Here is a 26,885-nt window from a genome sequence, read left to right on the forward strand (position 1 = left end):
CCCGTTCAAGATAGTTTGCGAGTCACCGGCACTTATATAAAGCTGCCACTGATGCCGAGAAAGAGTTGTGCATTCATTCGCTGTGCAGCTCGCTATCTATCTCTTCATATTACCAAGGATTACTGGTGGCTTCGGGCAGATTTGGTTGTTTTCTGTCCACTGCATTTGAATCTGTTCATAAAAATACCTTTGGGCCGCAACCATGACTACAGGTAGCAAAGAAGCACACTACTCTGCGACGTCTTCGGGCACTTCTTCTACACTATCTCTATCCTCTGCACCCTCATCCGTCACACAGGATTCCTCGAAATATGCCCTGTACCCGTACGAAGAAGCTGCCAAGGAAAGAACTCTCGTTGATATCTTTGCTGCTTCCAGCAAGTTGTTTCCAGAAGAACTTGCGCTCGATAACGGCTCCGATAGTTTGACCTATGCCGAGTTGACCGACGCTGTTGGCATCCTCGTCGATCGGTTGCATGAAGCTGGCATCGGCCCTGGCGATAGAGTTGGCATCCGCGTCACCTCTGGCACAGCAGAGCTATACGTTGGCATCCTGGCCATTCTCAAAGCCGGAGCTGCTTACGTTCCTGTGGATGTTGATGACCCCGATGAGCGCGCCAAGCTCGTCTTCTCCGAAGCAGCCGTCTGCGCTGTCATTACCGACCACAATACAATTACACTGCAAGACACGAAGCCAATCGGCAACACAGCATCACGCAAATGTCCTTGTCCTGACAATGACGCTTGGATCATCTTCACATCTGGCTCGACTGGCAAGCCGAAAGGCGTCGCCGTCACGCATCGCAGCGCAGCTGCCTTTGTCGACGCCGAGTCGCACCTCTTCCTCCCCAAAAAACCTCTTGCCCCGGGTGACCGTGTCCTTGCCGGCCTATCTGTGGCTTTTGATGCCTCCTGTGAAGAGATGTGGCTAGCCTGGCGCCACGGCGCGTGTCTCGTGCCGGCGTCGCGCGCGCTAGTCAAGGCTGGCGCGGAGCTGGGCACGTTTCTTACCGCCCAACGCATATCCGTCGTTTCCACCGTGCCGACGCTGGCGGCGCTGTGGCCAACAGAAGCACTTCATGGGCTTCGTCTACTGATCCTCGGCGGCGAAGCGTGCTCCCCCGAGTTGGCCAACAGGCTCGCTGGCGCCGTCGGCGCCGTTTGGAACACCTACGGCCCCACCGAGGCGACGGTAGTCTCGTGCGGCGCCCCACTCACCGTCGGCGATCCGGTGGTGCGGATCGGCCTGCCGCTAGCCGGGTGGCGGCTGGCTGTTGTCGGAGCCGATGGCCATCCCGTCCGCTGGGGCGAAGAAGGCGAGCTTGTCATTGGCGGTGTCGGAATGGCTCGCTACTTGGACCCCGAAAAGGACAAGGTCAAATTTACACCCTCCCCAGCCTTTGGCGGCGAGCGCGCCTACTGCAGCGGCGACTTGGTGCGCGCCGAAAGGGAAGGCCTCTTGTTCGTTGGTCGAAATGATGAGCAGATTAAGCTGGGTGGCCGGCGCATTGAGCTCGGTGAAATTGATGCGGCGATGATGACATTACCTGGTGTGAAGAGTGCTGCTAGCGCCATTCGGCGCACCGACACGGGCAATCAGGTCCTCGTCGGGTATGTGGTGAGGGACAACAGTGCTGCCACCACGTCTGATAGGACCTTTCTGAAGCGTGTTTTACCGCCAACTTTAATTCCCATGCTCATTACCGTCGACAATATCCCTGTTCGCACTTCTGGCAAGGTTGACCGCAAAGCCCTTCCGTGGCCACCGCCCGAGTCATCCTCGGCTGCAACTGCCGAGGGAACTACCATGGGCTGGGTGTCCAGCCAGTGGCGCGCCGTTCTTGGTGCATCTGGCGCGTTACCAGAGTCCAACTTCTTTGAGCTCGGTGGCACCAGCCTGGCCGCCGCGCAGCTGGTCTCGCAGCTGCGCCAGAAGTGCCACACCTTGTCCGTGGCGGACGTCTACGAGCATCCAACCCTGTCCGCCATGACAGAGCGCATTGACGAGCTGCTAGGCACCACGATCGTGATGCGCGAGGTCAAGCTCAGCCCCCGCTGGGTCATCTTTATCCAGAGCATCGTGCTCATTGCCGTTTTTCTCATCGAGGGCCTGCGTCTCATGATGCCGCTGTTCATATCCCAGAAGATTTTCCAAGCACTCTTTGAAGGAGACTATTGGGCGACGAGACACACGCTGCCTTGGTCCGCTGTGGCTGTGCTCTGGGTCGTCTTCATGACGCTGCCGGGCCGTCTCCTGACGACTGTCTTGATTGTGCGCTCCATCACCGTTGGCATTCGTCCGGGCGAGTATCGCCGCGCCGGCCTGACGCATCTCCGCCTCTGGACAGCGGACAGGGTTGTTGGACTTGGCAGGCTGACGGCCATGGCCGGTACCAATTGGGCCCGGTGGCACGCTTGGCTCATGGGCTGCCATGTCGGTCGCGATGTGCAGCTGCATACCCTCGCGCCTACGACCGGACTGGCTAGCTTTGGCGACGGCGCTGCCCTGGAGCCCGAGGTGGACATTGCCGGCTACTGGCTCGATGGTGACGTGTTGCATGTCGGCAGTATTACTGTAGGCGAGGGTGCCAGAGTCGGAGCGCGCACCATGCTCATGCCCAACTCCGTTATCGAGCCGTATGCCACTGTTGAGCCTGGTCTTTCTATCCAGGGCACCGTCAAGTCACCCCTTCCACCGTCGGCTTCCTCGTCGGACCAGGGATCCAACCCCGATAGTTCATTCAAGCCGACTCCGGGAAGCTTTCGCATGGCTATTCTCTATACTCTTGCCCTCATACTCCTCGACTTCATGGCCGTCTTGTTGTATGCTCCCATTTGGGGTCTGATGCCTATCATTGTCAAAGAATACACAAATTTCAGACAGCTCAGCATTGGAATTATTGCAATGACGGCTCCCGGAACAGTCTTTGGAATCTTTCTCTACACCGCTGCTGTTGTCCTCATTGTGCGGCTTGCCAACCTCGGCATTCGCCCTGGCTCGCACTCGTGGAACAGCTGGACTGCGTTTTGCGCTTGGCTTATTCACTTCCTCATGATGGACATTCGCACGAGCATGTTTCCCATGTTTGCCAGCTTATTCACGCCCGTCTGGCTGCGCCTGTTGGGTGCCAAAATTGGCCGCAACGTGGAGTCGTCTACCGTGGTCCCCATGCCGTCTCTTCTCACCGTGCATGACAATGCATTCCTTGCCGACGACGTGCTTATTGCGCCATATGAGCTCAGCGGGGGACGCATGCACCTCGGCCCTGTGACGGTTGGAAATAAGACTTTTCTCGGCAATTCTGCGATTGTTGACCCAGACATCAGCGTCCCTGCCAATTCGCTCATTGGTGTGCTGGGCTCTGCGCCGGGTGGCCTGGGCGAGAAGCAGATGCAGGCTGGCTCCTCGTGGCTTGGTCGCCCTCCTATGCCACTTCCTCGCAAAATCGACTCCAACATTGACAATGCGCTCACTTTTGCACCCCCGAAGAAGCTGGTCCTTGCTCGGGCTCTAATTGAGTCTTGCCGCGCCATCCCTCTTATTCTCAATGGCTTCATCCCCTCCATGGCAAGCCTCGGCACGCTTTGGTTCTTGTGGCGGTTTGGCATTGGCTGGGCCATCCTCGCATCTGGAGGGTTTCTCGTCGGCACTGCATTTATTGCCGCCATCATCACCATTGCCGCCAAGTGGCTCGTGACGCCCAACGTCAAGGCCGGCAGCACACATCCGCTCTGGAGCTCATTTGTGTGGCGCAATGAGCTTGCCGACTCCTTCCTGCAGTCCATGGCCGTTCCCCTCATGGTGCGCTACTTTTACGGCACCCCTGTGCTGGCCATGTTCTTCCGCGCTCTCGGTGCCAAGATTGGCCACGGTACGTGGATCGAGAGCCATCTACTACCCGAAGCGGATCTCTGCATCGTTGGCAACGGCGCTACAATCAACAGAGGTAGCTTGCTGCAGACGCACCTGTTTCACGACCGGCTGATGCGTCTGGATGAGGTCCAGCTCTGCGATGGTGCTACACTGGGTCCCCTCACAGCGTCGCTTCCTGGTACTGTGATTGGTGCCGGCTCGACAGTGTACCCGGTCTCGCTCGTGATGAGAGGCGAGCATCTACCGGGGAGTACACAATGGCGAGGCAATCCTGTGCGACCGTGGAGCGAGGGCACAGACGAGAAATGGGTGAACAAGGGTTCGCGAAGTACGAGCTGGGACTCGCCGACGCCAGTATAAGCTGGGACTCGCCGACACCATTATAGATGCGATTTTCATAGCTGTTTGGGTTTTGACTTTTGATTTTTCGCTGCGTTTTTTTTTTTTTGGTATACATGTTAAAGCTGGGAAAAAAAAAGTGGATAGGCTGAAGTCGTGTTTTTTTTGTTTACAAGGTTGATGTTTGAAAAAGTGCTTGGTCTAATTAAATAGCATGAAGTTATCCACAGTCTCTCTACGAGGTTAGACAGTGTAGCTTGCCCTTGGCGGCATGAAATACAGGTTTCAAGATTTTATACTCTGCAGAGCTGACCATTCTCCAGCTGGTGCCAACGCTCGTTTCCGACGCAGGGTGTACACCAAAAGACGTCGTGAGGGTCGACCTTGGTCTTAATTTGCGCAAGACGAGGATAGTTGGTACCCCAGAAGCTATCTTGGAAATTGGGCTCAAATATCGAGGCCTAAACTTTTCTGTCAGCTTTTTGCGTGTTCATCTTAAAAACAGAGAAGAAAAAAAAGAGAGAAAAAAAAAAAAGAAAAGCTATGGTTACCTCGTTGAGATAGGCACCAGAAGAGGGCGAGATTTTGCGAACCGGCGCCCACGCCTCCTCGAGCGCCTTGAGATTCCGATCCGTGGCTGCCTTGTCAAAGGGAACGCCCTGAGCGGCGGTGACTATATTCAATTTTGCGTGTTAAAAAAAAAAAACTTATTTTCTCCGAAAACGAAATATCATGCTGTGGTAAAAAAAAAAAAAAAACATACTTGTGTGAACGTAGGCGCTACGCCAGTGCGAGTTGACGGCATTGCTGCCGCCGCCCGCCGGCTTGGCCTCTTGCACGCCCTTGCCGCCGACGAGAAAAAAAGTCGACAACCCGCCCGGCCCGGTCCCCGAGAGCAAGGCCTCGCCGAGCGCCTTTTCGTCGCTCGTCAGCGCGTCGCGGTCTAGCAGCCGCGATACGAGATACTTGTTGTCGCCGACAGACTCCGTGTCGGCATTGGCGGCAAAAAAAGCGAAAAAGGACGCGTACTCGGTGGTGCTGTAGAAGAAGCCGGCTTGACCGCCGGGCCAGCGCTGGTGTATGGTGTCGTTGATGGGCTTGAAGAGCGCGGCCACGGTGTCGGCGGTGTCGTCGAGAAGGGCAAGGCGGCCTTGGAAGCCTGCGAGGTAACTGGGGAGGCCGGGAATGCCGGGCGCGGGGTTGGAAAAGTTGCGGCTGATGATGTCGTAGCCGGAGAGGCCGGCGTCCATGAGCGCAGGGCTCTGGGCGCCGACGTAGCCGAGGAGGTCGCTGAGGATGGGCGAGTCGGGGACGGTAAAGGCGACGAATTGGGCAACGGTCATTTTAGGGCTGGGGACGGTTTTGACTGTGAAGCTCGTGACGACGCCAAAGGTAGATCCGCCTCCCTGTCGGTATTATATTTTAGCCCTCGTTTGTTTCCCTCTTTACAAGTCAGGTGGGTTGTGTTTTGTGTCGGGAGACTTACACCGCCAAGAGCCCAGAACAGGTCCGGGTTCTGGTCCTGATTCACCTTTTGAATCTTGCCGTCGGCCGTCACAACCTCCATCTCAATGACTTGATCGGCGGCGAGCCCGTACCGCGGCGAGAGGATCGAGTGGCCGCCGCCGGTCACGTAGCCGCCGGCGCTGACCGTCTTGGAGCCGCCGCCCACGATTGTCTGGCCGTGCTGGTCGAGCGCCGCGTAGATATCCCACATGATGGCCGCGCTGCCAAAAGTGGCAGAGTTGCCGTGAAAAGTGCGGCCGGAAGCCAGCGTGAATTGGTCGGCGTGGTACTGGATGCTGCTGTCGAGGTGGTGCGTCCAGAGAGAGAGCGTGCCGGGGGCGTTGGAGCGACCGAGGAAATCGTGGCCGCTCGACTTTACATTCAGACGTACATTGTTTCTGCGAGCTTGATTTTTTTTTTCCCCCATAATGTCAGAATTGGCTGCATCAGCTCATTCTTTCTTGGTTTATCCGTAACAAAGCTTACCAAAGTCGACGCCGGCCTTGACGTCTGCCGACGACGTCACATTAATCACATACGCCGGGTATCCAGCCCCGCTGCACGGCATACTCGGGTCCGGTAGGCAGGTGTAATTTGTAAACACGTTGGACATGATCGAGACCGGGTCCGCGAGGTGAAACTCGGACGTCTCCCACTGCTCAGCCACGCTCGCGCACCGCGCCTCGTCGTAGTTTGGCTGGCCCGCGTGGCAGACGCCACCGGGCAGCGTCGTCGTCGGCCGCAGTAGCCGGCCGCCGACTGTCTTGTTGAGGCCGCGCCAGGCGTCGGCCGAGGGCCAGCCTGCGACGCCGGGGTACGCCTTGCATGACGATGACGGACCGCGATTGGAGTGCGCGGGCGTGGCTGCGGCGTGCGCACCGGCGGCAGCTAAAAGTAGAAGAAGCGCAGTGTTGGTAATGGGTGCCATCCTTGGCCCGTTGCTTGCAAATGTTACTGTGTGTAAGAGGAGGCGGTTGGCTCCAGCTGCGTGGCCGCGAAGCTGCAATATGAGAGGCAGCATGCTCGTCTTATACATGATGGCAACCCCCCCCCGCCTGTGGTGCTTGCATCACGGGGAGCCTCGCTGTCACGGCAATATGCAGGTCATATTGGAGCAAATGGGCTGCTGAATGTGGACTTGTGCTGGGATATGATCTTACGTGAGGGTGGTGTATCAGGCTAGGATAAGTGGCATGGGCGGGCTAGGTCAGGCGAGGCTGCCCATGCTGCTCCGCGTGTGACTGTGATTGGAATGCAAGACTATAGCGAGGTCATTCGCCGATAGAGTCGCATCGGTTATTTTTGGCGGTTCGGGTGCGTGCTTGGCGATGTCGGTTGACAGCCTTATTATGCAACCAACTAGTTGACCTAACACAATAATTACCATTTTCTGTATTTCTGATAAAATGCAGCTTTCAACTATTTAACAGGACTGCAGCCACAACTCGTTTGTTATGCGGAACAGTAGCTCTTTTTCGTGCGTCGTAAAAGTACCACGGTATCTAGTCAGCTAAAGTCAGAGAGCAGCGACGCTACAAGGCCCGAGGCAACTCGTTCACCGTCTGCAACTACCCGCTTGTATATACAACTTCTGGTTTAGATGATGAGCACCAAAGTAGAACTCGGAACACACGGCAAGGCTAAGATGGATCGCTATTTCAAGCCGAAGCTAGACAAGCAGGGGATTACTGACGAGTTGCTGGGCGCTACTAGTTTCAACTTGACACTTGCCTATTCAGGACCTGAATGCCGGTTGGGTCAAACATGGCGGCACCAGCAGCCCCTTTTCCATTTCCTTAAAGCCTTGTTTCGAGTTGAACTGAAAAAGGCTTGAATTGGTTTTATCGCCTAATAACGCCGGGCTGTGATGGGACATTTGCAGCGTATCGAATCACAGTTCATAATCTTTTATGACGAGATTGTCCAAGCAGTAGGATAAATGAGTCTATATGCTTTTTGATTTATTTGTCTTGCGTACATGTACAGCCGTCCGTCTCCTTGTGCAGCCAAGTTGTCTAATGAGAGAAAAATAACGCAACCGTGTGCCCAGAAATACAAATAGCCATCCGCCGTCGAAAATCCTTGCAATCGTGAAAACGAAAAGTAATAAAACAATATGCAAAAAATATACACCCTCCCCAATCAACCCTCAATGAGGCAGCGCTTGCCAGCAGGGCTGTTGAGAAAGTAAATCTTGGATTCCATGTCCGCATCCGACATGCCCTCCTTTGTGGAAACCGTGGCATTGGGAAATTGCCGGAAAAAAAGGCAGACACCAAGACGAATCTCAATCATGGCGAGATGCGAGCCGACGCAAGCTAATAAAGGAAAATCATTGTTAGCCCGTGTTACTAGACCCTTGTACAAAGAAAGTCTTCCACTTACTTCTCGCGCCACGTCCAAAGGGCATGTAAGCCTCCTTCATGGCCCTTGTAGGATTCTCCCAGCGCTCGGGCTTAAACTCATCAGGCTCGGGAAAAATGTCACGATCGCGATGCATGGTGTAGCCCTGGCAGCCGACTGTGGTGCCACCCTCGATATAGTAGCCGCTGAGGCAAACGCCCTCGGGGGGCACGACACGAGCGAGCGAACAAGGCGCGGCCGCGTGCAGGCGCATTGTCTCGGCGATAACTTGTTCCAAGTATCGCAGATCGCGCGTGTCGGCCTCGGTAAAGTCGTCGGGCAGCGCGGCGACCTCGGCGACGAGGCGGGCGCGAATGTCGGGGCGGCGGCACACGGCCCAGGTCAGGTACGTCAGCGTGTTGCTGGTCGTGTCGGAGCCGGCGACAATGTACGTCTGCGCATTGACCGTCACCTCCTCCTCGGTCAGCGTGTCGTCGTCCTTTGCCTTGAAGACTTTGGAGAAGAGCGTGTCCTTGGCCTTGGCGTCGCCCGAGAGGACGGCGTCTTTTTGCCGCGCAATCGACTGCATGGCATAGTCGCGCATGCGCTTGCCGCCCGCGACGGCATTGTCGACAATGGGAATGGTAATGTACTGGGCGAGCTTGGTGAGGCCGGGGACGAGCAGGCGGATGCCACCAAACTTGTTGACGGCGAGTATGTCTTCAAAGTATTGGTTCTTCTGTTGGAGCAGAAACAGTATTAGCCACAAGTTTATTTCCCTGCGCGTTGCATTTGCCAAGTGTAGACTTACCTTGCCGCTCTCAATCATGTTAAACGAAGAGCCAAATGTCAGCTCGCCGAGAGTGTCGGTCGTGAAAAAGAACCACCATTTGTAGACGTCCATGGCGCCGCGAGACTGAAGCTCCTCGCCCATCCTGTAGACAGCGGCGGTGACGCGTGAGTAAACGTCGGGAATGGCCGACTTGAGCGAAGACTCGGACATGGGCGAGGCCAGGAGGCGGCGGTAGCGGCGGTGCAGATCGACGTCGCTCGTGTTGAACATGGAGTCGACCTTGCTGGGCGCGAGGGCACGGTAGGCGGGGTGCTTGAGAAAGGTTTCCTTGTGGCCATAGACCTTTTTGATGTCGTCAATCTCGGCGATGCTAATCTCGTCGGGCCCGATGCGAACAATGCGGCCTGGCGTCATGTCAGTATTCACTGGCCCTCTGTCTGGGGAAGGCAAGTCACTGTGAGGTGGCCGTACCGTATTTTTGATGTAGCTTGTGGGCGTGGCCGGGTGTGAATCCCTTGAACATGGACATTTGGTTCGGCAGGCCTGTGAAGTGCGTGTACCAGGGACCCGGTACCTTTGAGAGGGGATTGCGAAAGATGGTGATGATTTTCTGTATGCCGTCATTAGCGTTTGGCCTCGACTTGAAGCCGCCAACGAAGAAACTTACGGCCAGCAACCACAGGGTGGCTACAGCCCCGAGGGCAACGTAAAGGTTTACACCTTTCAATAGTTGTAGTTCCATTGTGAGATGTAAAGGGTATCTTTGAGTGCGAGAGAAAAAGAGGAACAAGACGGGATGAAAGACAGAGCGGGAGAAGCCTGAATATAAATACAACGTACCGAGTATCCGGGTTGTATCAAACTAAGCGCCCAAACCCATGAACGCATGGATGGGGGCAGGAGGATGGGGCCACGGCATTAGTCTTGCTCAGCCCAATGGCCGCATAAATGCGAATCGCCGTCATGTGGTTGGCTTGAAGTCTCCAAGTAACTAATTGGTTTCGCCCTCGCGGCCGCGAAAACCGCGAACAAAGAAAGTGATGTGGTGGCAGGGAAAGACCCAGCGCTAACCCGGCACCCCGGGGGGGGGGGGGGACCCTAATCCCTACGCCCAGTGCCAAGACGGAGGCGTCGATCGCTGGTGGCTTCGGATATCATCGATGACTTGGCATCCTTCACGGCCCATTACGGGCCCATGACAATAGCAAAACGAAAAAAAGTAGTCCGGACTGGGAAATAGCGTGGCCCCTGTACACGCGTCAACTACGTAACATTATGCAACAAGGGCTCAATGCCGTCTGGTGAAGCAAAAGCACTGCCCTCAAGGAACGGGATTCAAAAGGTGGCCCCTGCGCATTGAAAAGGGCTGAACTCCGTCTGATGCTCTCGAAAACGGGATTCACAGCGGCCCCACGTATTTAGCACGGAGCTGTGTCATCTGTAAGCGGCAAGGGCTTTGAATCCCGACTCTTCAGAAGGCTGTGCAACAGGCTTTGGTGCCGCCCGCAGCAGCAGCCATGTGCTTTTTCTTCTTCTTTCAGGGTCATTGATAGACTGAAGGTAGTGGTTGGGCTCAGCTCCGCCACGAATGCGACGAGCGAAATCAAGCCTTTGACAGAATTCTCCATACTTGGCAAGCTTTCTTTCTTGTCGGTCTACCTAGGGGGTTCAGATACTCACAGAATTAGTAAGTTACTACCTACCTAGTACGAGCTCGATTGCGTATAATTACCTTGGGCTCGAGTAACTTGACGCCCAGCTCGGACAAGTCAACTTGGTGAATTTAGCCAAGGCAGGTCATGTGTAACCACTGCCGCGTGTAGGTCCACTTCTGCGGCAAACGCCCGCTCAGCCCACGAACTTGCAAGAAGAAACAGCTTACCTACGCGCGGAGGGTGAGTTCTGGCATGACAAAAAATACGCTGTCACGTAAGAAATGTCTCCTGGCTCTCTATTAAGGCTACCAGGGCGCCTGGCATGTGTAGAAGCTAACATGAAATTATTCTGTAAAAGTGCCTCGACAGCTTCACCAGACAGCGAAGTGAATTGCAAACGAGAGACGCGGCCAGGTGCCCATGTCAGAAAAATTCTTCTCCCGCGTGAGTAAATTTAGGACCCAGTGCCTCGCTTAAGTGAAGTGAGAACACTCTATTCACACATTGTGAAAACTCTGCTGGTATAAATCTGAATGCATCTGCTGTAGACTTGACAATTCCTTTCCAACCTTCATCTTTCCAACCTTCATCTTTCCATCCTTCACCTTTCCATCTTTCCAAGCTTCCAGCCTTCCACCCTTCCATCAGAAAGGGGTCGTCAGCCATCGGAAACACTCTCGCCTCTACGCTCCATCTCATCAACGGCATACTCAAGAAACGAACAACAAAAGTCAATTGCCTGGAATCGTCTTTTCCCGCGCCATGAGCGTTGATCCAGCGCATCCCCAACCAGGGCTTGTCGAGACAGACCCCTTACTGGGGAAATCGAGGCGAAGGACGGCTTACCCTCAGCAGATCGTAACAACACGCACCAGGCTCGCGGAATCTTCTTCTTTGAAGGAGTTTTTCCCCCTGCGTCGTGGTGTTAGAGAACGTGTTAGCACCTCCGTAGCCATCCGGTTGGCTACGGAGACTTTCCTCTATTACGACCCTGACTTCTACGTTTGATATTGCAAGATTCGCATCCTCAAGACAAAAAACAGGTGAATGATTGGTCCCCTGAAATACCTATAATCACTAATATGCTGTGCTTGGTACTGACGTGCATAGCTTTCTATCAACTACAATGGCATTCGACAACGCGGAACGGCAGATCATCGCCGAGAAAAAACCCTTGGATGAAAACATCAGGGAGAAAGCTCAAGAGCTAAAAGACCCCAACAAACTCGGGAGAAACCGTACCTCTCACGAATTAGAGAGCAAGGTCCAGATTGATATGTTTTTTCTTATCGGCCTACTGCTGGCAGTACCGAATTCAGCGAATCCAATATTACTGTCGTTGGAGAATACAAGAGCACTCGCCACAAAGACAAACAAAAGAGGCATCCTCTGTCAATTGGCGTGCTATGCTAGAGTTGTCTTTGCGCTCAACCCACCAGACTCTTTCTTCCTGTCTGGACTTTTGATCGATGCGGCGCTTTCCGCTCTGAGGAAATTGACATGCATGGAAGCCCCCAAACATTTTTCCCGCGCAATCATCGGACACTGTCAAGTATGCGGCTTGGAGCATTCTCTTGAAAGGAGACAGATAGGCCGCGAAAAGATCCTCGAAGGGGGTGCCCAAGCTGATCGCACACAAAGAGCTGGTCAAAGTGAGCGATCTGAGAGAAGGGCTCACTTTTCTACTGCCCAAAAAGTTTTTCTTCGTGCTCTTGATGCCGCCGATGGAAGTCGCACACCAGACAGCACGTCCAACACCGATACAACAGCGTCCGGGTCTAAACGTGGCTCTCTCGAGATGTCTGGTCCCGTCTCTGAATCAACAGCCAGTCAATCAGCCAGTCAATCAACAGCAGTTACTCATCAGGCGCTGGTCAACCAGCAGCCAGCAATCAAGAGTCAGTCAATCAACAGCAGTTACTCATCAGGCGCTGGTCAACCAGCAGCCAGCAATCAGGAGTCAGTCAATCAACAGACAGTCAATCAACAGACAGTCAATCAAAAGCCAGTCAATCAACAGCCAGTCAATCAACAGCTAGCAATCAGTCAATCAGTAGCCGATTAATTAGCGATCAAAAATTGAAATAAGAATGATGTACAAGCAGAAGTGGCCCAGCCACAGGCCACACCTAATGCGACACCGCTCATGCACGCTCTTTCTCTGTATTACTTTATACAGCCGAATTGACATATACATTGGCACCAGTGCTACTTTTGGTAGATATTCATCTCGTATTTTTTTTCTTCTTGTTTATGCAAGTCGTCTGCGAGTAAATTTCCTTTGATTCATTGGGGCCCCTTCGTAAACACGGACAAGCAGATGTAGTGGCGATGTTTGACAACAACTTGGGACGAATGAATAAGCAGGACTACGTCTCAAGACAACCTGGGCGACCTTTTTACATTTATTGTCACTACCTCGTCCTTACCTTTTCGAGATTGTTGCATCATACTTCGGGCCGACCTCTCGCTGCCAACACCGTCGCCATCCGACAACCGCACCAAACCACTAACAGCACAATGATCTGAATCAAAGTCGGAAATTTTTCTTCCACCTCTCGATCCTAATCCCGGAAATAAAAATCATTATCCTAGGTGAGCAGCTCCATTTTCGGGGCGGTGACATCCATTACAGGACGCGCGTTGTCGTCCAATCCCGATCCTCACGGGCCACAACCCAATGCCGGGTGGCCCTGTGGCCCCCAAAATACCCCGACCATCGGATACGCATCGAACTCAACAAAAGGGCTTCTCAAATAGGAAGGACTCGGACTATTCTGTCTCCATGCCAAAAAGATACTCTAATCCGGAATCAGCGGCCTCCAGTCACGCGGACTTGGCTTCGCCACCAGGCTTATACATGCGCCGAGGCGAGCAAGGGCGTCACGACGCCGCATTCGAGCATGAGAGGTAATAAGCATGTAGACCACCTTCCAGTCTGTGATACATGAACAGCCGACAGCAAAAAGGAACAACCATTTCCGCCCCCATGCGACAGTCACAATTCGAACACTGCAGGTGAAACAACAAAAACTGCCATTGGTTGGGTATAAAAAGGAATCCACGCGCTGTAACCATTTTCCCCCCTCGCCCATCAATGCTTCACCAGTGACGCTTAGATCCCGTTAGATTATCCCCCTCGGCCCCAGAAAACGACCATCGTCCAACAAAAGTGCCTCGCGGCAACGAAGTAATAGTAAATAACCAACAGTGACACAGTAATTGTGCCACATAGGAAAGTTGTAGAACAATACACACAACACTTTAGACAATCTGACACGGAATTGAAAAAAAAAACAATCAAACGATGAAAAAGACAACGCCATGCTATGCATAAAAAACGAACCCCCTTATACTCCAGTGTTTGTCGCATGCAGCCAACTTGATGCCCACCACGTACTCGACCCCTGCAATAGAACTGACGAAGAAAGAGAGCCAATCAATAAAAGAGGAGATGACAATATTCTGGCTCCTGTGAAGGTTGACACAGCCATATCCGTACGGTCTCGTGGCGTTCCAAGCCACTTGATGCCCACCACGTACTCGACCCCCGCAATGGAACTGACAAAGAAAGAGAGCCAATCAATAAAAGAGAAATACAATGTTCTGACTCCTGTAAAGATTGACACAGCCATTTTCTGTGAGGTATCCGTATGGTCTCATGGCGTCCCAGGCCAGCACGCTGCTGGACTGCGAGACCCTTTCAACAGCCTTCAGATGTCGTCATCTAAGGTGTGCGAGGGCGCTTCCAGTAATACTGCTTGTGCTGCTTGCGACAGGCCCTCAAGCTGGGCTTGCGTAGCCCGTCCACAACTGCAGCCCTTCGCTGGTCGTCATTATCCTCCTCGGGCATGTAGTAGTACTCACTCTCTAGCGCCTTGCCTGCAGCGTCCTTGCCCTGGCGTGTGATGATGCCAATACATTTTGTCGACTCGATAACGTCACGAAGGGCATCGACGGTCAGGTCGACCTTTAAATCGGCAGGGAGGTGCTGCATAATGGTCGACAAGGGCGTGGACGAGAGTCGAGAGTACGCGAGCTGGTTGACCACGTGGTTTCCAACGCCGGGATGCACGGTGGCCTTGGGCTTCTGAGGCGTCGGCTCCTGATCCCTTTGCTCCTCGTCATCGAGCACATCCTCTGGCGAAGGCGTCTGTTCTCCCTCATTGTCCGAAGACGGGGGATCCGATGGCAGGCTGCTCTCAGTGTGCGTCTCAGATGCCTCTGGGTTCTCGGCAAGTTGAGGAAGATCGCGTCCCAAGGGTTTACGCGCGCGAGGAGACTTGCCCATGATCGATGCGAGGCGGTTGGAGATATCAGCGCCAAAGGGACCAAACGAATGAACGATGGGATCATTCTCCTCATCGGGGTTGTGCTCCTCATCACTGTCGTCATCGTCGCCCAGATGGCTGTGGAAGCTAGCAGTGGCTTCCGTCAACATGCTGGCATTGGGATCTAGAGACGCTTCGTGCTGCCCCTCCGGTAGATCCGGCCCATCCTCGTAAATCTCAATGTTGCCATCACGTTCCAGTGGGCTGGGTAACAGGCCATGAAGGCGTTGTGAGCTTGCCGGCTGCATGGGCGTGGGGCTTACTGGAGACCGAATAGAGGCCGTGTGGCGGCGAAGCGGAGAGGAGTCCAGGAGGCCCCCGCGACGTGTCTGGGATCGTGGGGGAGAATCATCCCAGCTTGAGTCGGAGATGTGACCAGTATTGTCAGCCGGAGAAAAGTGACGTGGCCATTGAATCAGCACGCGAGTCTCCTGTACGTCAAGTACAATCTCGGCTTCCGTCTCGCTTGTGAAGCTATCTCCCTTGGACAACTCCCAACTTCGGCCTTGACAGCTCAACTTCAGACCGTTCCAACCCTCACAAACAATCTCTACCTTGTTTGCTTCTTCGGGTTGGGTAGCAGCAATATAACGGGCCTTGACATGGACGCGTGATATTAAGCGGCTCGCGGACAACTGGAAGTGGGATGAGTTGGAGGAGCGGCCCATAAAGAGTGTCTCTCCGTTTTCCGCGAGCTCTACACAGGGAATAGCGTCAAGAGGAACCCGTTTCTCCGTCTCAGCAGCGCGAGCTGCACCAATGGCAATCGAATTACGCCGCAGCGGGGAGCTGGACAGGATACCAGTGCTTGATGTAGGGATGGGCGTGGGATAGCGCAGGTTGGCATCTTGGCCCCTGATTTGACATTTTGAGGGTCGAGGAAGGCCAGGCGAAGAGGAAAGAGGCTCGAAGGGTGGCAGCAAAGAGGGAGCTGGCCGCTTAGTACCAGCTAGCGATGTATAAGGGCTAGAAGGCATGGGTAGTCGGGGTTCGTTCGCCGACGAACCAGCCGCTGCGGGAGAATCAGACGGCATGATACGCGATGGACGTGACAATTCGATATATAGTTATCGTGCTGGTGTAATGTCGTGAGTCTTATTCGAGTCGAGCCGCGTCAATACGCGTCGTAGTGTCGTGGCGTCGCTCGGAATGAGGCCTATGTCGCGGTCGACGGCAATGGCAGACTTACACCAGAAGCGAGGGTGTAGAGGGATATGCCAGAGCAAGGTCGAGTATGTCGAGGCCACAAGTCTGTAAATAGAAACAAGAATGTGTCAACGGGCCGGCCAAGGCGGTCGCAGGCAGATGGTCAGCGTCTTGGAGAATAAAGTGGTAGTGTGGTTGTGTGCGTAGAAAGAGGGCCCGCGGCCTGGTTTTTAAGAGAGGGAGGGGGCCATTGGGTTAGTAGTGTACGACACGAACGCGATGGTAGGCGCATCGCGCGTTTTGGCGTGTCGGTCTTGTGCAAGTACAAGTTGTGCAGCGGACGAGCAATGCAGCCACCCAGGCCCGTTTTGGTTCGTTACAGCGCATACGGTCCACTACAGAAGGCCGGCGCTTAGAGCCACAGCGGCCATCTACAAGGCGTTTTAGCGGACTTTGCGCCACTATGGAATGCCCTGAAATTGTGCAATATCCACTATAACCCTCAGTATTGATATCCGGTTCATTGTAATCATTGGCCCTTACTTTACCATAGACGAACAACCTCGCGAATATTTTTTATTTTAATCTCCTTTGATCTGAATCCTCGTCTCCTCAAAGCTCTCTCCCCCTCCTTTTACACCGATCATTCCACCAAGCAAATTTTCTTACATGCTGTGCTGCCCCATATGCATCCCACTACTCTTCCACCAGCCACCGTCGGCCACTGCAAAAACACGTCTCCACTGACCAGGGACCGCGTCTGCGCCAGACTTGTGCACCAGTCCACTGGTTTGTAGTGAGTAGTCCTTTTTTGAAGACCAACTTCTCTACAATAATGTAAAAGAAAGAAGATAGATCAGAAGATCTATCATAAAAAAGCAAGGAGACTGTGGCGAGATATGACCACCCCCCATATCATGGACCACAGCCTCTGCATCTACTCTCTGTCTTACTACGGATACCAATACCGAGTACATTGTCTAAAAATCACGCTCGAATATCGTCCAGTAAGAGCCACAAACACCTTTGCTTCCCCACTCTGCAATTGTGCAAGTCATTAAATTCTGCTCGTCCCATGACCGTCCCTGCCGGTTCTTTACCAGCAGCCCAACGTGTGGCACGCGACTCCGCAATGATCTCGTGAAATCTCAATATATAGACTTGTCCTCCTTCTTGTATTCCCTCAACAGCTTCAAAAATGCATTGTTCGCCTATAAATACTACGTTTTGGTGAAACACCCGCGCCAGGCCCTCCGACGTCCCCCCGGCTCACGTCGCGGAACCGCGTCTGTCCCACTCTCGAAACTTGTACAGACACGCACTCGCATGTCGGATCCAAGCAGAGTAATCAATAATCGTCATCGACCGCAGATACACAAGTTTGCTCCTGCCGCGTGAGTGCTACCACACTACACCCTTCCAAGTCGAATATGCCCAGCAATACGGCCTGCTTGTGCGTAATTGTTCGCTGAGCCCCAGTAGTGTAGTATGACGTCTAAACCGCTCTAGCGACTTTATGGCTGCAAACTTAGGGCGCGGGACTGCCATTAGAGAACAGCCCAGCCACCACGACCAATGGAAACAGCAGTACTCGAATAAAAAGCTAATCTTCCAATTGTGAGCTTTGAGACTGAAAGATTGTACTTCCAATCGACTTCACCTCTACCAAGAAATAGCTACCGTTCGTTTTGGTGTCGATGCCGATAATTAAAGTGGGGGGCATCGGAGGACCGCCCGTGCAAACCGGAGCCCGGCGCTTGCATGTTCCGACCCAGAATTGAGCCAGTCCAAATTTCCCTTTTGGTCATGCCAGCCATTTTTCTGCCACTTTGCTCTCTGAGCGACCCTCACCGCCAAAAAATTATTGAGACTCAGAAAAAAAAAAGGTCCCATCACCACTTGGTGCCCATTTACATAGACGACGATTACCGTACGAAACAGCTCGCCATGGCTCCCTCTAAAGAAGTTGCCGCTCTCGGCTCCAACGAGATTGTCTCTATTAGCCATGATCAGGTATTAACTAAATCACAGCACGGGTCCAAACCCAGCAAATGCTAACTGCGGCGGTGCAGACTCTCAAGGCCTCCAAGGCCCTCCTGGCGCACATCAAAAAAGCCGCCAAGGAGTCTGCCGAGGACCCCTCGTCCAAGAAGAACCTGCTAGCCGACGCCGAAGACGACGTCACGGCCGACACGCCCGTCTGGCTGACGCTGACGACCAAGCGCCACATTGCCGACAAGTCCAGGTTGCAACCGGGCAAGATTGTGCTGCCGCACCCCCTCCACGCCGACGACGAGGACTTGTCGGTGTGCCTCATTACCGCCGACCCGCAGCGCGCCTACAAGAACATTGTGGCCAGTGACGAGTTCCCCGCGGACCTGCGCAAGCGCATTGGCCGCGTCATTGACGTGACCAAGCTGAAGGCCAAGTACTCTCAGTACGAGGCTCAGCGCAAGCTCTTTTCCGAGCACGACATCTTCCTCGGCGACGAGCGCATCATCAACCGCCTGCCCAAAATCCTCGGCAAGACCTTCTACAAGACCACCACTAAGCGGCCTGTCCCCGTGAACCTGCAGGCCAAGGTGCCCAAGGTCAACGGCAAGCGCGGCAAGCGGGACAAGAAGACGGCCAGCGGCGAGAATAATGTCAATGCCGGCACGCCCGCGCAGATTGCCAAAGAAGTCAACAAGGCAGTGGGCTCTGCGCTCGTCAGCCTGAGCCCGTCAACCAACACGGCCGTGCGCATCGGCTCCGCCAGCTGGACCGCGGACCAAATCGCCGACAACGTCGACGCCGTCGCCGCGGCGCTCGTCGAGAAGTGGGTGCCACAGAAATGGCGCAACGTCAAGAGCATCCACATCAAGGGCCCCGCGACGGCTGCCCTGCCCATCTGGCTGACGGACGAGCTCTGGGTCGACGACAAGGACGTCGTGGCCGACACCGAGGAGACAAAGGCCAACATGAGCAAGAAGCGCAAGGCGCTCGTGGGCGAGGAACCCCAGGCCGACTCGCCCGCGGCCAAGAAGACGAAAAAGACGGCCGCCGCCGCCGCCGACGCGGGCAAGCACAAGCCGGCGAGCGACGACGCCACGCTCGACAAGCAGATTGCGGAGCGCAAGTCGAAGCTGCGCAGCGCAAAGGCCAAGGCAAGCAAGGCGATGGACTGAGGTGTTACGAGGTGGAAATGGGTGCATCTGGAAAAGAGTGGAGGATTTGCATAAATATAAAAAGGAGGCAAGACCAGGGACGCGGCAGAAGTCATGTGTACATGTCACGACGGTTTTTTCTATTTTGTCTTGTCGTTGAATCTGTGGCATCAGGCGTTTTTGGGCGTTTTGCATCATTTAGATGGTATTTGCAAGACATGAAACACATCATCAGTTGCCAAAGCTTAATTTTACGCTGCAGTGATTTGTACTTTGCTAGATTCGAGCAGGTGAATGCGTGCACGTCTTTGTCATGATGTCGAAAATAATATTAATAAAGGAAAAAAGGTGGAATTCAATGTGCCTGCACCAAACGCCTATACGCTAATTATATTAATCCCAAGTAAACGACGGGCCAGTGTCCCTGCGATCCTAGCTCTTTTGCCTGATCAGACACTGAAAAAATACATGTAATACAGACGACGCTACCACAGATAAAAAACAAAAGGGTTCGACTCTTTGATGAGTGCGTCCGCTACAGCTCGAGGTTGACAAAGCTGTGGCCGTAGATCTTGGGCTCCTCGTAACGATGCGAGGGAAATTGGCGCTCCAGCGGCCCGAAAAAGTCTCGCATCGTCTCGTTAAGGGCCTGTTCCGGAATCTGCATGTGATCCGCCGTGATGGACCGAAAAACCAGTCCGCCCTTGTCGTCGAGCGCGCGCAAGCCCAGCCAGTCCTCCTTGTACAATTGCCGCTCGCGCAGCGGCACCTTGTCCGTGCCATTGACCTCGCCAAACCACGACGACTCGCGCGGATGCACCATGGTGTCGTCCTCGAACAAGAACATGACAAACTTGGTCAGACTCGCGAGGTTCTCCTTGTAGCGCGCATTCTTGGCCTCGCGCTCATTGTTGACGTCGGCGAGGAAGCGCGAGCCCTCGAGGTACGCGGGCAGGTCCACCGGGTCGCGAAAGTACTGCGCGGGGACGAGCCGGCTCTGCACGAAGCTGCTCCAGGTGTTGAAGCGGAGCAGGGCCATGGCGCCCCTGCACAGGAAATCGGACGCGGCGCAGGCGCGAAACTCGGCGATGCCGTTGTGCTGGCTGCCAAAGGTGACGAGGCTGCGCACGGGGGGCGCGTTGCAGCGCTCGACGTAGGCGCGCAGGAACTGGCCGCCCTGGGAGAAGCCGAGGGCGTCGATGGCGGGCGCGGTGGAGAGCACAGGGTGCGCGGCGAGCTGCGCGCACACGGCGTCGACCTGCTGCGAGACGTTGCCGAAAAAGGTGGCGGAGCGGTCGGCCGAGGAAGGGTCGTCGCTGTCGGAGGGGCTTGCGAGGGAGATGGGATGGACAAAGGTGCCCGGGTGGATGGCGGCGGCGAGGGAGGCGACGGCTTGGATGCCCTCGCCGGAGAAGGAGTCGCCGAGGCCGTGCCAGATGACGAGGGGAATAGGCGTAGAGGGGGACGAGGACGAGGAGGCGGAGGCGAGACTGGCGATGGTGAGGAGGGCGATGGCGAGCGATGGCGTCATGGTGGTTGGTAGTGGTTGTAGCTGTTTGGATTGGGTTTTGTAGGGAAAGACGGGGGAAAGAAGGCCTCGCGACAGGGCGTGAGGGGAAGAAAAAGAAGGCAAAGAGATGAGTACAAGGAAGATATGGAGCTGATATTTGAATGCGTCGTCACACGAGTCAACTGTCTCAGAGAGCGGCCGCCCGGTGATGGATGGGAGTCGAAGAGGGCCGAGTAGGTGTGGCTCAGGACGGGGCGGTCCCCACGTGCATCAGTCTAGGGCGATCTATTTGTCTCTTTCCCACTCGAGCAATTTTACGTCTGGCAACAGTCTGGCACTACATTTTCAATGCTTATTACCCCTTCAACGAATGATTTACAGTACCTTGGCCGTCTTGTCGCCGCTGGAATTCTCACATCCGGCCCGGTCCCACAGCTTCGTCAGCACAGCGTACCGAGACTAACTGACCTTGCGTTTGGGGTCTTGAGGGAGCCGATTGAAGCCTGTTGCAGCCTGGGGTCCGTAGCGACGGAGAAACACCTGCACGTTGCAAGTTGAGCGCGCTGCCAAATACCAAGACACTCACTGTTCTATTCCCAGCCAGTCTTCAGTCAGCGCACACCGCATAGCTGAGATGCTTGGCCTCGGCGATCAAACGCGGCGATTAGCTCTGTGGATGAGCCAAGTGCTTCCCAGCGCGCCATGTAAACGCCGATGCTCTATTCCATAGAGTAGGAAACATTAAGAGTGTGGCAGCTTGACACGAACAGCAGTCTAGCTGTTGCCGATCTGTCTCTGGATAATTGCCAAGCTTGGTGGCTCAAACTTGCATTGTGATGGGCTGGTGGTGGTGACGCGTCCGCGTCCTAACCGCCCATCTTGGCCCCGACTCAAAGGAATCAGTCGCTATATCAAGCCGAGTCGTCGTTTTGCCAAACTAAACCCTCGGACCATGTGAACAAGGGTGCAGTGAGCTTCTTGACAAGCGATATGCAAGTCGTCCAACGCAACGATTTTGCTGCAGGCACCCTGCCAGCTTTTGTCGATGCCAAGATGGCCAAGAAGAGGCCGCCAACGAGCGTAAACCCAGCGTTTGGCTAGTTCAAAGGCTTTCTTGACGGTCTGTTTCAACAACCACGACAATCGATTTTACTGCTCGTTTTCGCAAGTCGTCAGTGGGTGAACCAACACATCTACAATAACAGACACGTTACAGGTATCGAATGAATTTCGCATCAATTTTTACATCAGACTGACCCAGTCAGTCACCTACAATCGCCTCTCTGTTTCTATACATAGCGAAGAATGAAGAGGTAGTGTATTTATACAAACTGGTAAGAACTTTAGCAGCTCTTTATAGGCGTAGATTTGTACGTGCACGCAGGCAAAAGTTGGCGCGCAGCCTTGACAGTAGTGTGCGTGCTGTTGTGCAACGTGAGCGAAACTGGACACAGCAGCCTCAATGTTTAGTTAGTAGATCAAGCACGCATAGAGAAACATGACGAAAAAAGCTATAGAGTTAGAGTCATGATTTTGCCAAAGAAATACGAATAAAATGCAAGAATCAATAATAATGTAAAGGTAAGTTTGGCTGGCCTAGTCACAACCACTGAAGACCGCCACGTGATTATGACTCAACAAGCCTCTCTATTTACTAAAATATCTTAGCATTTCGCCTTGCTATTTTCTCTGTTCCGAAGCTGCACTGCCAATGAAGATTATTTGGATGCAATCATATAAGTTCTTTGCGCATTGGATTCATGGAGCTGCTGTCGCAGCAAAAAAACATATCTTGATGTGAATTAGGCCTTACAATACGTTCACAGCTGCTGTCGCAGCCGCCCGTGCTGGGCCAAGTCGAGCTTCTTTGAACTGGAAACACGCCATTCTCGCTTAAGGTAAGGAATACTCTTCTTTTTGTTCCTCTGCATGTACTTGATGATAGTTTCAACCAAAAAGAATTGTTTCAAGACGGGAATGAGTAGCCACTATGATTCTACAATATAATCTGATGCATACTTTGTACATTTGCTTCGTTGGATACAACCCGCGAGCGATTGCTGACATGGAGCTTGACAGGTAGGAATCTGCGACGACTCGACGCGCCACTCCAACGCACGAAATCGACGACGCGATCGTAAAGCACACCCCGATTAACAACGGCGTACATTGACTCGTAGCCAACAGACGTCGGGCATGCTACCTGCATCAGCGTGGTCATCGGATAGAACTCTCTTGCAAGTTGACAAATCGTGATCTGGGTGTAGTGCCACGCTCGCCATCGCCGACACTTTCATCTCACTGCCACTACCACTTTCAATCAATGCATGCTACACTGCGATTTACCAACATGGCGAACCATTGAGGCTTCCAAGTAGATGCCGCCGAAGCGAGTCTTTATCCGGTGCCAACCATGCGTTTATGTAATGAGCGCCGAGTAGTGTTGGGCGGGGCGGATGCGGGAACAGACAACGGCCACAAATTGTTGGGAAACCAGCGATGAGATGAGCGAATCAGGAGCAGCAGGCCGTTGACAAAATGATGCGCTGCGCGCGCCAGAGTTGATCAAGCCGCCGCACGGTTGACGGGGAAAGCTTTGGGGCGGCGCCACAGGGCCGGACTGCGACATGGAGGGGGCCTCGGCTTGGTAGGTTGAGGAAGCTGTGTTTTCACAAGCAAAAACAGCGACAATATGTGATGCTTGCCCATTTGGAAACGGCAGAAGACGGGCAAAAAGGCTCCTGTGATACTGAGACATGTCGAGCGCAACTGGAACAAAGCACTAAGGATTTGGATCTGTAAGCGAGGGGCAAGGTTCATGCCAGCTGACAAGAGCTGCAAGAGCTGGGAAGTCCAAGTGAATATTAATCAATTTAACAAACTGACTACCTAAATCACAAGGCGTACCTAGAAATCTTGCTCTGATTGCGCTCGGCTATACCCCACATTGTTGGCAACTGGGACTCCGTTTTATGGAGGATAACCTTTTTCCTGGCGGATCTTGTGGGGAGTCTTGCCCAATGCAAGGAAGCACGGAAGATGTCGAGAGGAAAACCGCGCAGACGTTACGACTCTAGAAATTAGTACAGGGCAATTTTTCTTTTTTTTTTAAGAAAAAAAAAATCAATAGCACGTGGGTAAGGTACGTGAGAGCCACAGAGCAGAGGCCATCCCCAGGATCACGGGGATGCCCCGAGTCCACCAAAGCATAGAGTCCACAGCGGCCAGTGACAGCTGGCTGCCACAAGGTAGCTAGCTACCTACAGTCCTGGGGAAGCGAGGCAAGGGGTAAACCACATGTTCATCGGCCTCAACACCACATTCTCTTTCTCGCGATCTCCTACTGCCACAATTTAGCTCTCGTCATCTCCATCGCTGTTTCCCGACTCTGCTTCGACACCGACACAGCAATCACTCCAGCTCGCATACCAATTCACGCTGCTGCGAGTTACCTCCATATTCTTCCCCCCTCCCCGAACCCATGCCATCGCATCGACCCATCTTCTCCCACGCAAACGTCGCCCCTCTCGCACCTCCCCCGTCTCTCTCGATCGATCCAGCGTGCAAGTAGCCGGCCGGCGGGCCCCCAATTAATCCATCTCGTCTCTTGATTCAAATTACAGGCACGAATCATTACCCCGATGCCTCCCGACGCCCACCATAGACGCCGTGCGAGGCAGGCCTGCACCCACTGCAACGCTCGCCGCGTCAAGTGCAACGTCACCGAAAAGGTCCCCTGCGATAACTGCGTCGCCGCCGGCACCCAATGCCAGTTGCGCGTGTCTCGGCGCGGCAAGCACCCGCGCTACCGTCCCGGCCAGGAGCCCGCCAAGCCGTTGCCGTCATCGCAATCGCAGTCCACGTCGCCCGCCGCCGCCGGGCCTCATTCCTCGTCCAATATCCAGACGCCCGCGCCTGCGCCCGCGCCGCCGCCGCAGCAGCAGCAGCTCCCCGTCATTCCTCCACAACCGTCGCTGCAGCCAGAAGGCCTCACCGCCACCGCCAGCGCCTCTCCGCCCGACGACCCACCCAGCCTCGTCTACAAGAGCGAGCACACATCGCCCAACGACGATGAGATGTCCCAGGCCTCCCTCGCCCTCGCCTCCCTGTCCCGCGGCGTCCGTCGCGGAAGCAAGCCCGACATCAAGCCCGAGGACAAGCAGGAATACGGCGCCTCCGTCTTCTTTGGCGAGTCCTCGTCCATTCGATACGTCGGCACAGACAATTTTGCGTCGTCGGTCGCCAAGCTCGACTCGGTGCCCTATCAGACCGGCTCCAAAGATCGGCCGATTAAAATCAACGAGGCCCTGGAAAGACTCAGGTGCAGGCCCGACGGGCCATTCACGCTCCCGCCTCGTCACGTCACCACAGCGCTCCTCACGGCCTACTTTCAGTGGTTCCATCCCTTTTGCCCCATCGTGGATGAGCAAGAGGTCTGGCATCAGTTTGAGACCGGCTCACTCTCTACGCTGCTGCTGCAGTCCCTGCTCCTCGTCGCCGCCTCACACTGCGAGGATTCTGTCCTGGCCGACGCTCGCCTTGGCAACAGAAGCCAAGTGAAGCTCAACTGTTATAACCGCGCCACAGAACTGTACGATGCCAATGTCGAGACGCAAAGTCTTACCATCATCCAGAGCCTTATCCTCCTGAGCTTTTGGCGCGGCCACGTCGCCGAGGAAAAGGACACAAGACACTGGCTCGGCATCGCTATCAGCATTGCACAGCGCAGAGGCCTACATCGCTCACGCAAACAAGGCAGGCTCGGACCAGACGCCCGCGTATCTGATCATAAAAAGAAGCTTGCCCGAAGGCTTTGGTGGTCTGTATATATGCACGAGAAGCAAACCGCCGCTACATTGGGCTTGCCGCAGAGAGTTCGCGACGAGGACTGTGATGTCGAGAGCCTAGAGGCGGGCGATTTTGAGCACGCCTTTTCCTCTTGCAGGCCACAGGAAGAGAAGAACGACTCCATCGACTACACCATCCGAATAACACAGCTCAGCAAGTTTCTAGGAAGAGTCGTCGACGTCGTATATTCACCGAACAGAACCTCCACCGAACCCGAGCGCACTGCGATCCGGGACGAGCTCGTCCAGTGGAAGCAGACCCTCCCTCCGTCGCTCCGCATCGACGAAGACATTGGCTCGCAGCCGAGCCTCCACGCGAGCATGATTCACATGGCCTACAACAACATCTTTATCCTCCTTTACCGCAACTGCTTCACCGACTTCAACTTTGACCAAGAAGGCCAATACGCGCTGCAAGCCGGCGCGCGCACCGTGCGCATCGTCGAGGACATGCTGCCGCGCGGCATCATGCGGCACGCGCAAATCCACGTCATAACCAACCTTTCCAACACGCTGTGCCTTAACGTCATGGACCTGCGCGGGGCCAAGGGCCTGGCTCGCACCAGCGCCGAGCATCGCTCCAAGGTCTGCCTGCTCGGCCTCGCCGAGCTGCAGAATACCTGGGAGTTTCGCAACTGGATCCTGCAGCTCTTTATCCGCCGCGCGGACGGGCCCGCGGGCGACCGTCGCCGCGACGAGGAGTCCGAGGCCAAGCAAATTGCCATCAAGAGTGAGACGCCGCTGCAGGCCTCGTACGGCGCGGCCATGTCGCGGGAGAGCTCGGGCGGCGGCGGCGGCGGCCTGTTTGGCAATCTCGCGGAGCTGGAGGGCTTTGCATTTACGGTGAATAATGAGATGATGGAGCCCATGACGTGGCCGGTGGACGAGATGGAGCGGTTTCTGTTTTCGCAAATTTACCATTCGAATCCATTTTGGTGATTGTATTCGGGGATGCAATGCTTATTTTGCTGGGCTTTTTCGTAACAAGGGGCGTGAAAAATTGGCCGGCGTTGGTGATTTCATGATTGGTTTAACGAGCGATTGGAATGACCATTTCTTTTTCTTTTCTTTTTATACAGTACTGCCAAGGCAGGTTGCTTTTACTTTGCTAGTCGACTTCGAATACACATTTACGCAGTCCTTTCTGAGTACATTCATTCAAAGCGTTGTAATACTGCAACTCTTGCAACTCCGCGGAGCAGGAAGCAAGGAAGAGAGAGAGAGAGGCGTGTAGATTGGCTGGGGCAGGAGATTTTTTTCGTTTTTTTCGTGCAAAGTACCATCCTACCCGCCTGTAATCGTAGGAAATGTTAGAGTTCTGATGAAGCCATACGCGAGGAGATGTATATCGTGCTAAAGAGTACTTGTTGAATGGTCTTTGATTCGGGATTCGTC

General features: G+C 54.4%; 8 protein-coding genes across 8 annotated transcripts; 4 read left to right on the top strand and 4 right to left on the bottom strand.

Annotated features, from left to right (window-relative positions):
- Positions 1-202: 202 nt before the first annotated feature.
- BBA_07611 (non-ribosomal peptide synthetase) lies at positions 203-4,234 on the top strand (the record flags this gene model as incomplete). Its single annotated transcript, XM_008602708.1, has 1 exon — positions 203-4,234. The coding sequence occupies one exon, from the start codon at positions 203-205 to the stop codon at positions 4,232-4,234; it is 4,032 nt and encodes a 1,343-aa protein (XP_008600930.1).
- Positions 4,235-4,506: 272 nt separating this feature from the next.
- BBA_07612 (FAD binding domain-containing protein) lies at positions 4,507-6,755 on the bottom strand (the record flags this gene model as incomplete). The annotated part of the gene is made up of 5 exons (XM_008602709.1): positions 4,507-4,674; positions 4,765-4,886; positions 4,977-5,619; positions 5,700-6,124; positions 6,206-6,755. The coding sequence occupies 5 exons, from the start codon at positions 6,753-6,755 to the stop codon at positions 4,507-4,509; spliced, it is 1,908 nt and encodes a 635-aa protein (XP_008600931.1).
- Positions 6,756-7,861: 1,106 nt separating this feature from the next.
- BBA_07613 (Cytochrome P450 CYP684A2) lies at positions 7,862-9,597 on the bottom strand (the record flags this gene model as incomplete). Its single annotated transcript, XM_008602710.1, has 5 exons — positions 7,862-8,037; positions 8,105-8,801; positions 8,874-9,259; positions 9,327-9,465; positions 9,523-9,597. 5 exons carry the CDS (start codon positions 9,595-9,597, stop codon positions 7,862-7,864), a joined length of 1,473 nt encoding a protein of 490 aa, XP_008600932.1.
- A 2,039-nt stretch (positions 9,598-11,636) lies between these two features.
- Positions 11,637-12,575, top strand: BBA_07614 (uncharacterized protein; the record flags this gene model as incomplete). Its single annotated transcript, XM_008602711.1, has 1 exon — positions 11,637-12,575. The coding sequence occupies one exon, from the start codon at positions 11,637-11,639 to the stop codon at positions 12,573-12,575; it is 939 nt and encodes a 312-aa protein (XP_008600933.1).
- A 1,662-nt stretch (positions 12,576-14,237) lies between these two features.
- BBA_07615 (transcription factor Tos4) lies at positions 14,238-15,875 on the bottom strand (the record flags this gene model as incomplete). The annotated part of the gene is made up of 1 exon (XM_008602712.1): positions 14,238-15,875. The coding sequence occupies one exon, from the start codon at positions 15,873-15,875 to the stop codon at positions 14,238-14,240; it is 1,638 nt and encodes a 545-aa protein (XP_008600934.1).
- Positions 15,876-17,934: 2,059 nt separating this feature from the next.
- On the top strand, positions 17,935-19,154 carry BBA_07616 (electron transfer flavoprotein alpha-subunit; the record flags this gene model as incomplete). Its single annotated transcript, XM_008602713.1, has 2 exons — positions 17,935-18,000; positions 18,060-19,154. The coding sequence occupies 2 exons, from the start codon at positions 17,935-17,937 to the stop codon at positions 19,152-19,154; spliced, it is 1,161 nt and encodes a 386-aa protein (XP_008600935.1).
- A 514-nt stretch (positions 19,155-19,668) lies between these two features.
- BBA_07617 (palmitoyl protein thioesterase) lies at positions 19,669-20,664 on the bottom strand (the record flags this gene model as incomplete). The annotated part of the gene is made up of 1 exon (XM_008602714.1): positions 19,669-20,664. One exon carries the CDS (start codon positions 20,662-20,664, stop codon positions 19,669-19,671), a length of 996 nt encoding a protein of 331 aa, XP_008600936.1.
- Positions 20,665-24,284: 3,620 nt separating this feature from the next.
- On the top strand, positions 24,285-26,429 carry BBA_07618 (Zn(II)2Cys6 transcription factor; the record flags this gene model as incomplete). Its single annotated transcript, XM_008602715.1, has 1 exon — positions 24,285-26,429. One exon carries the CDS (start codon positions 24,285-24,287, stop codon positions 26,427-26,429), a length of 2,145 nt encoding a protein of 714 aa, XP_008600937.1.
- Between the last annotated feature and the right edge of the window lie 456 nt (positions 26,430-26,885).

Source organism: Beauveria bassiana, assembly GCF_000280675.1.
Source record: "Beauveria bassiana ARSEF 2860 unplaced genomic scaffold BBA_S00026, whole genome shotgun sequence".
NCBI classification, from domain to species: domain Eukaryota; kingdom Fungi; phylum Ascomycota; class Sordariomycetes; order Hypocreales; family Cordycipitaceae; genus Beauveria; species Beauveria bassiana.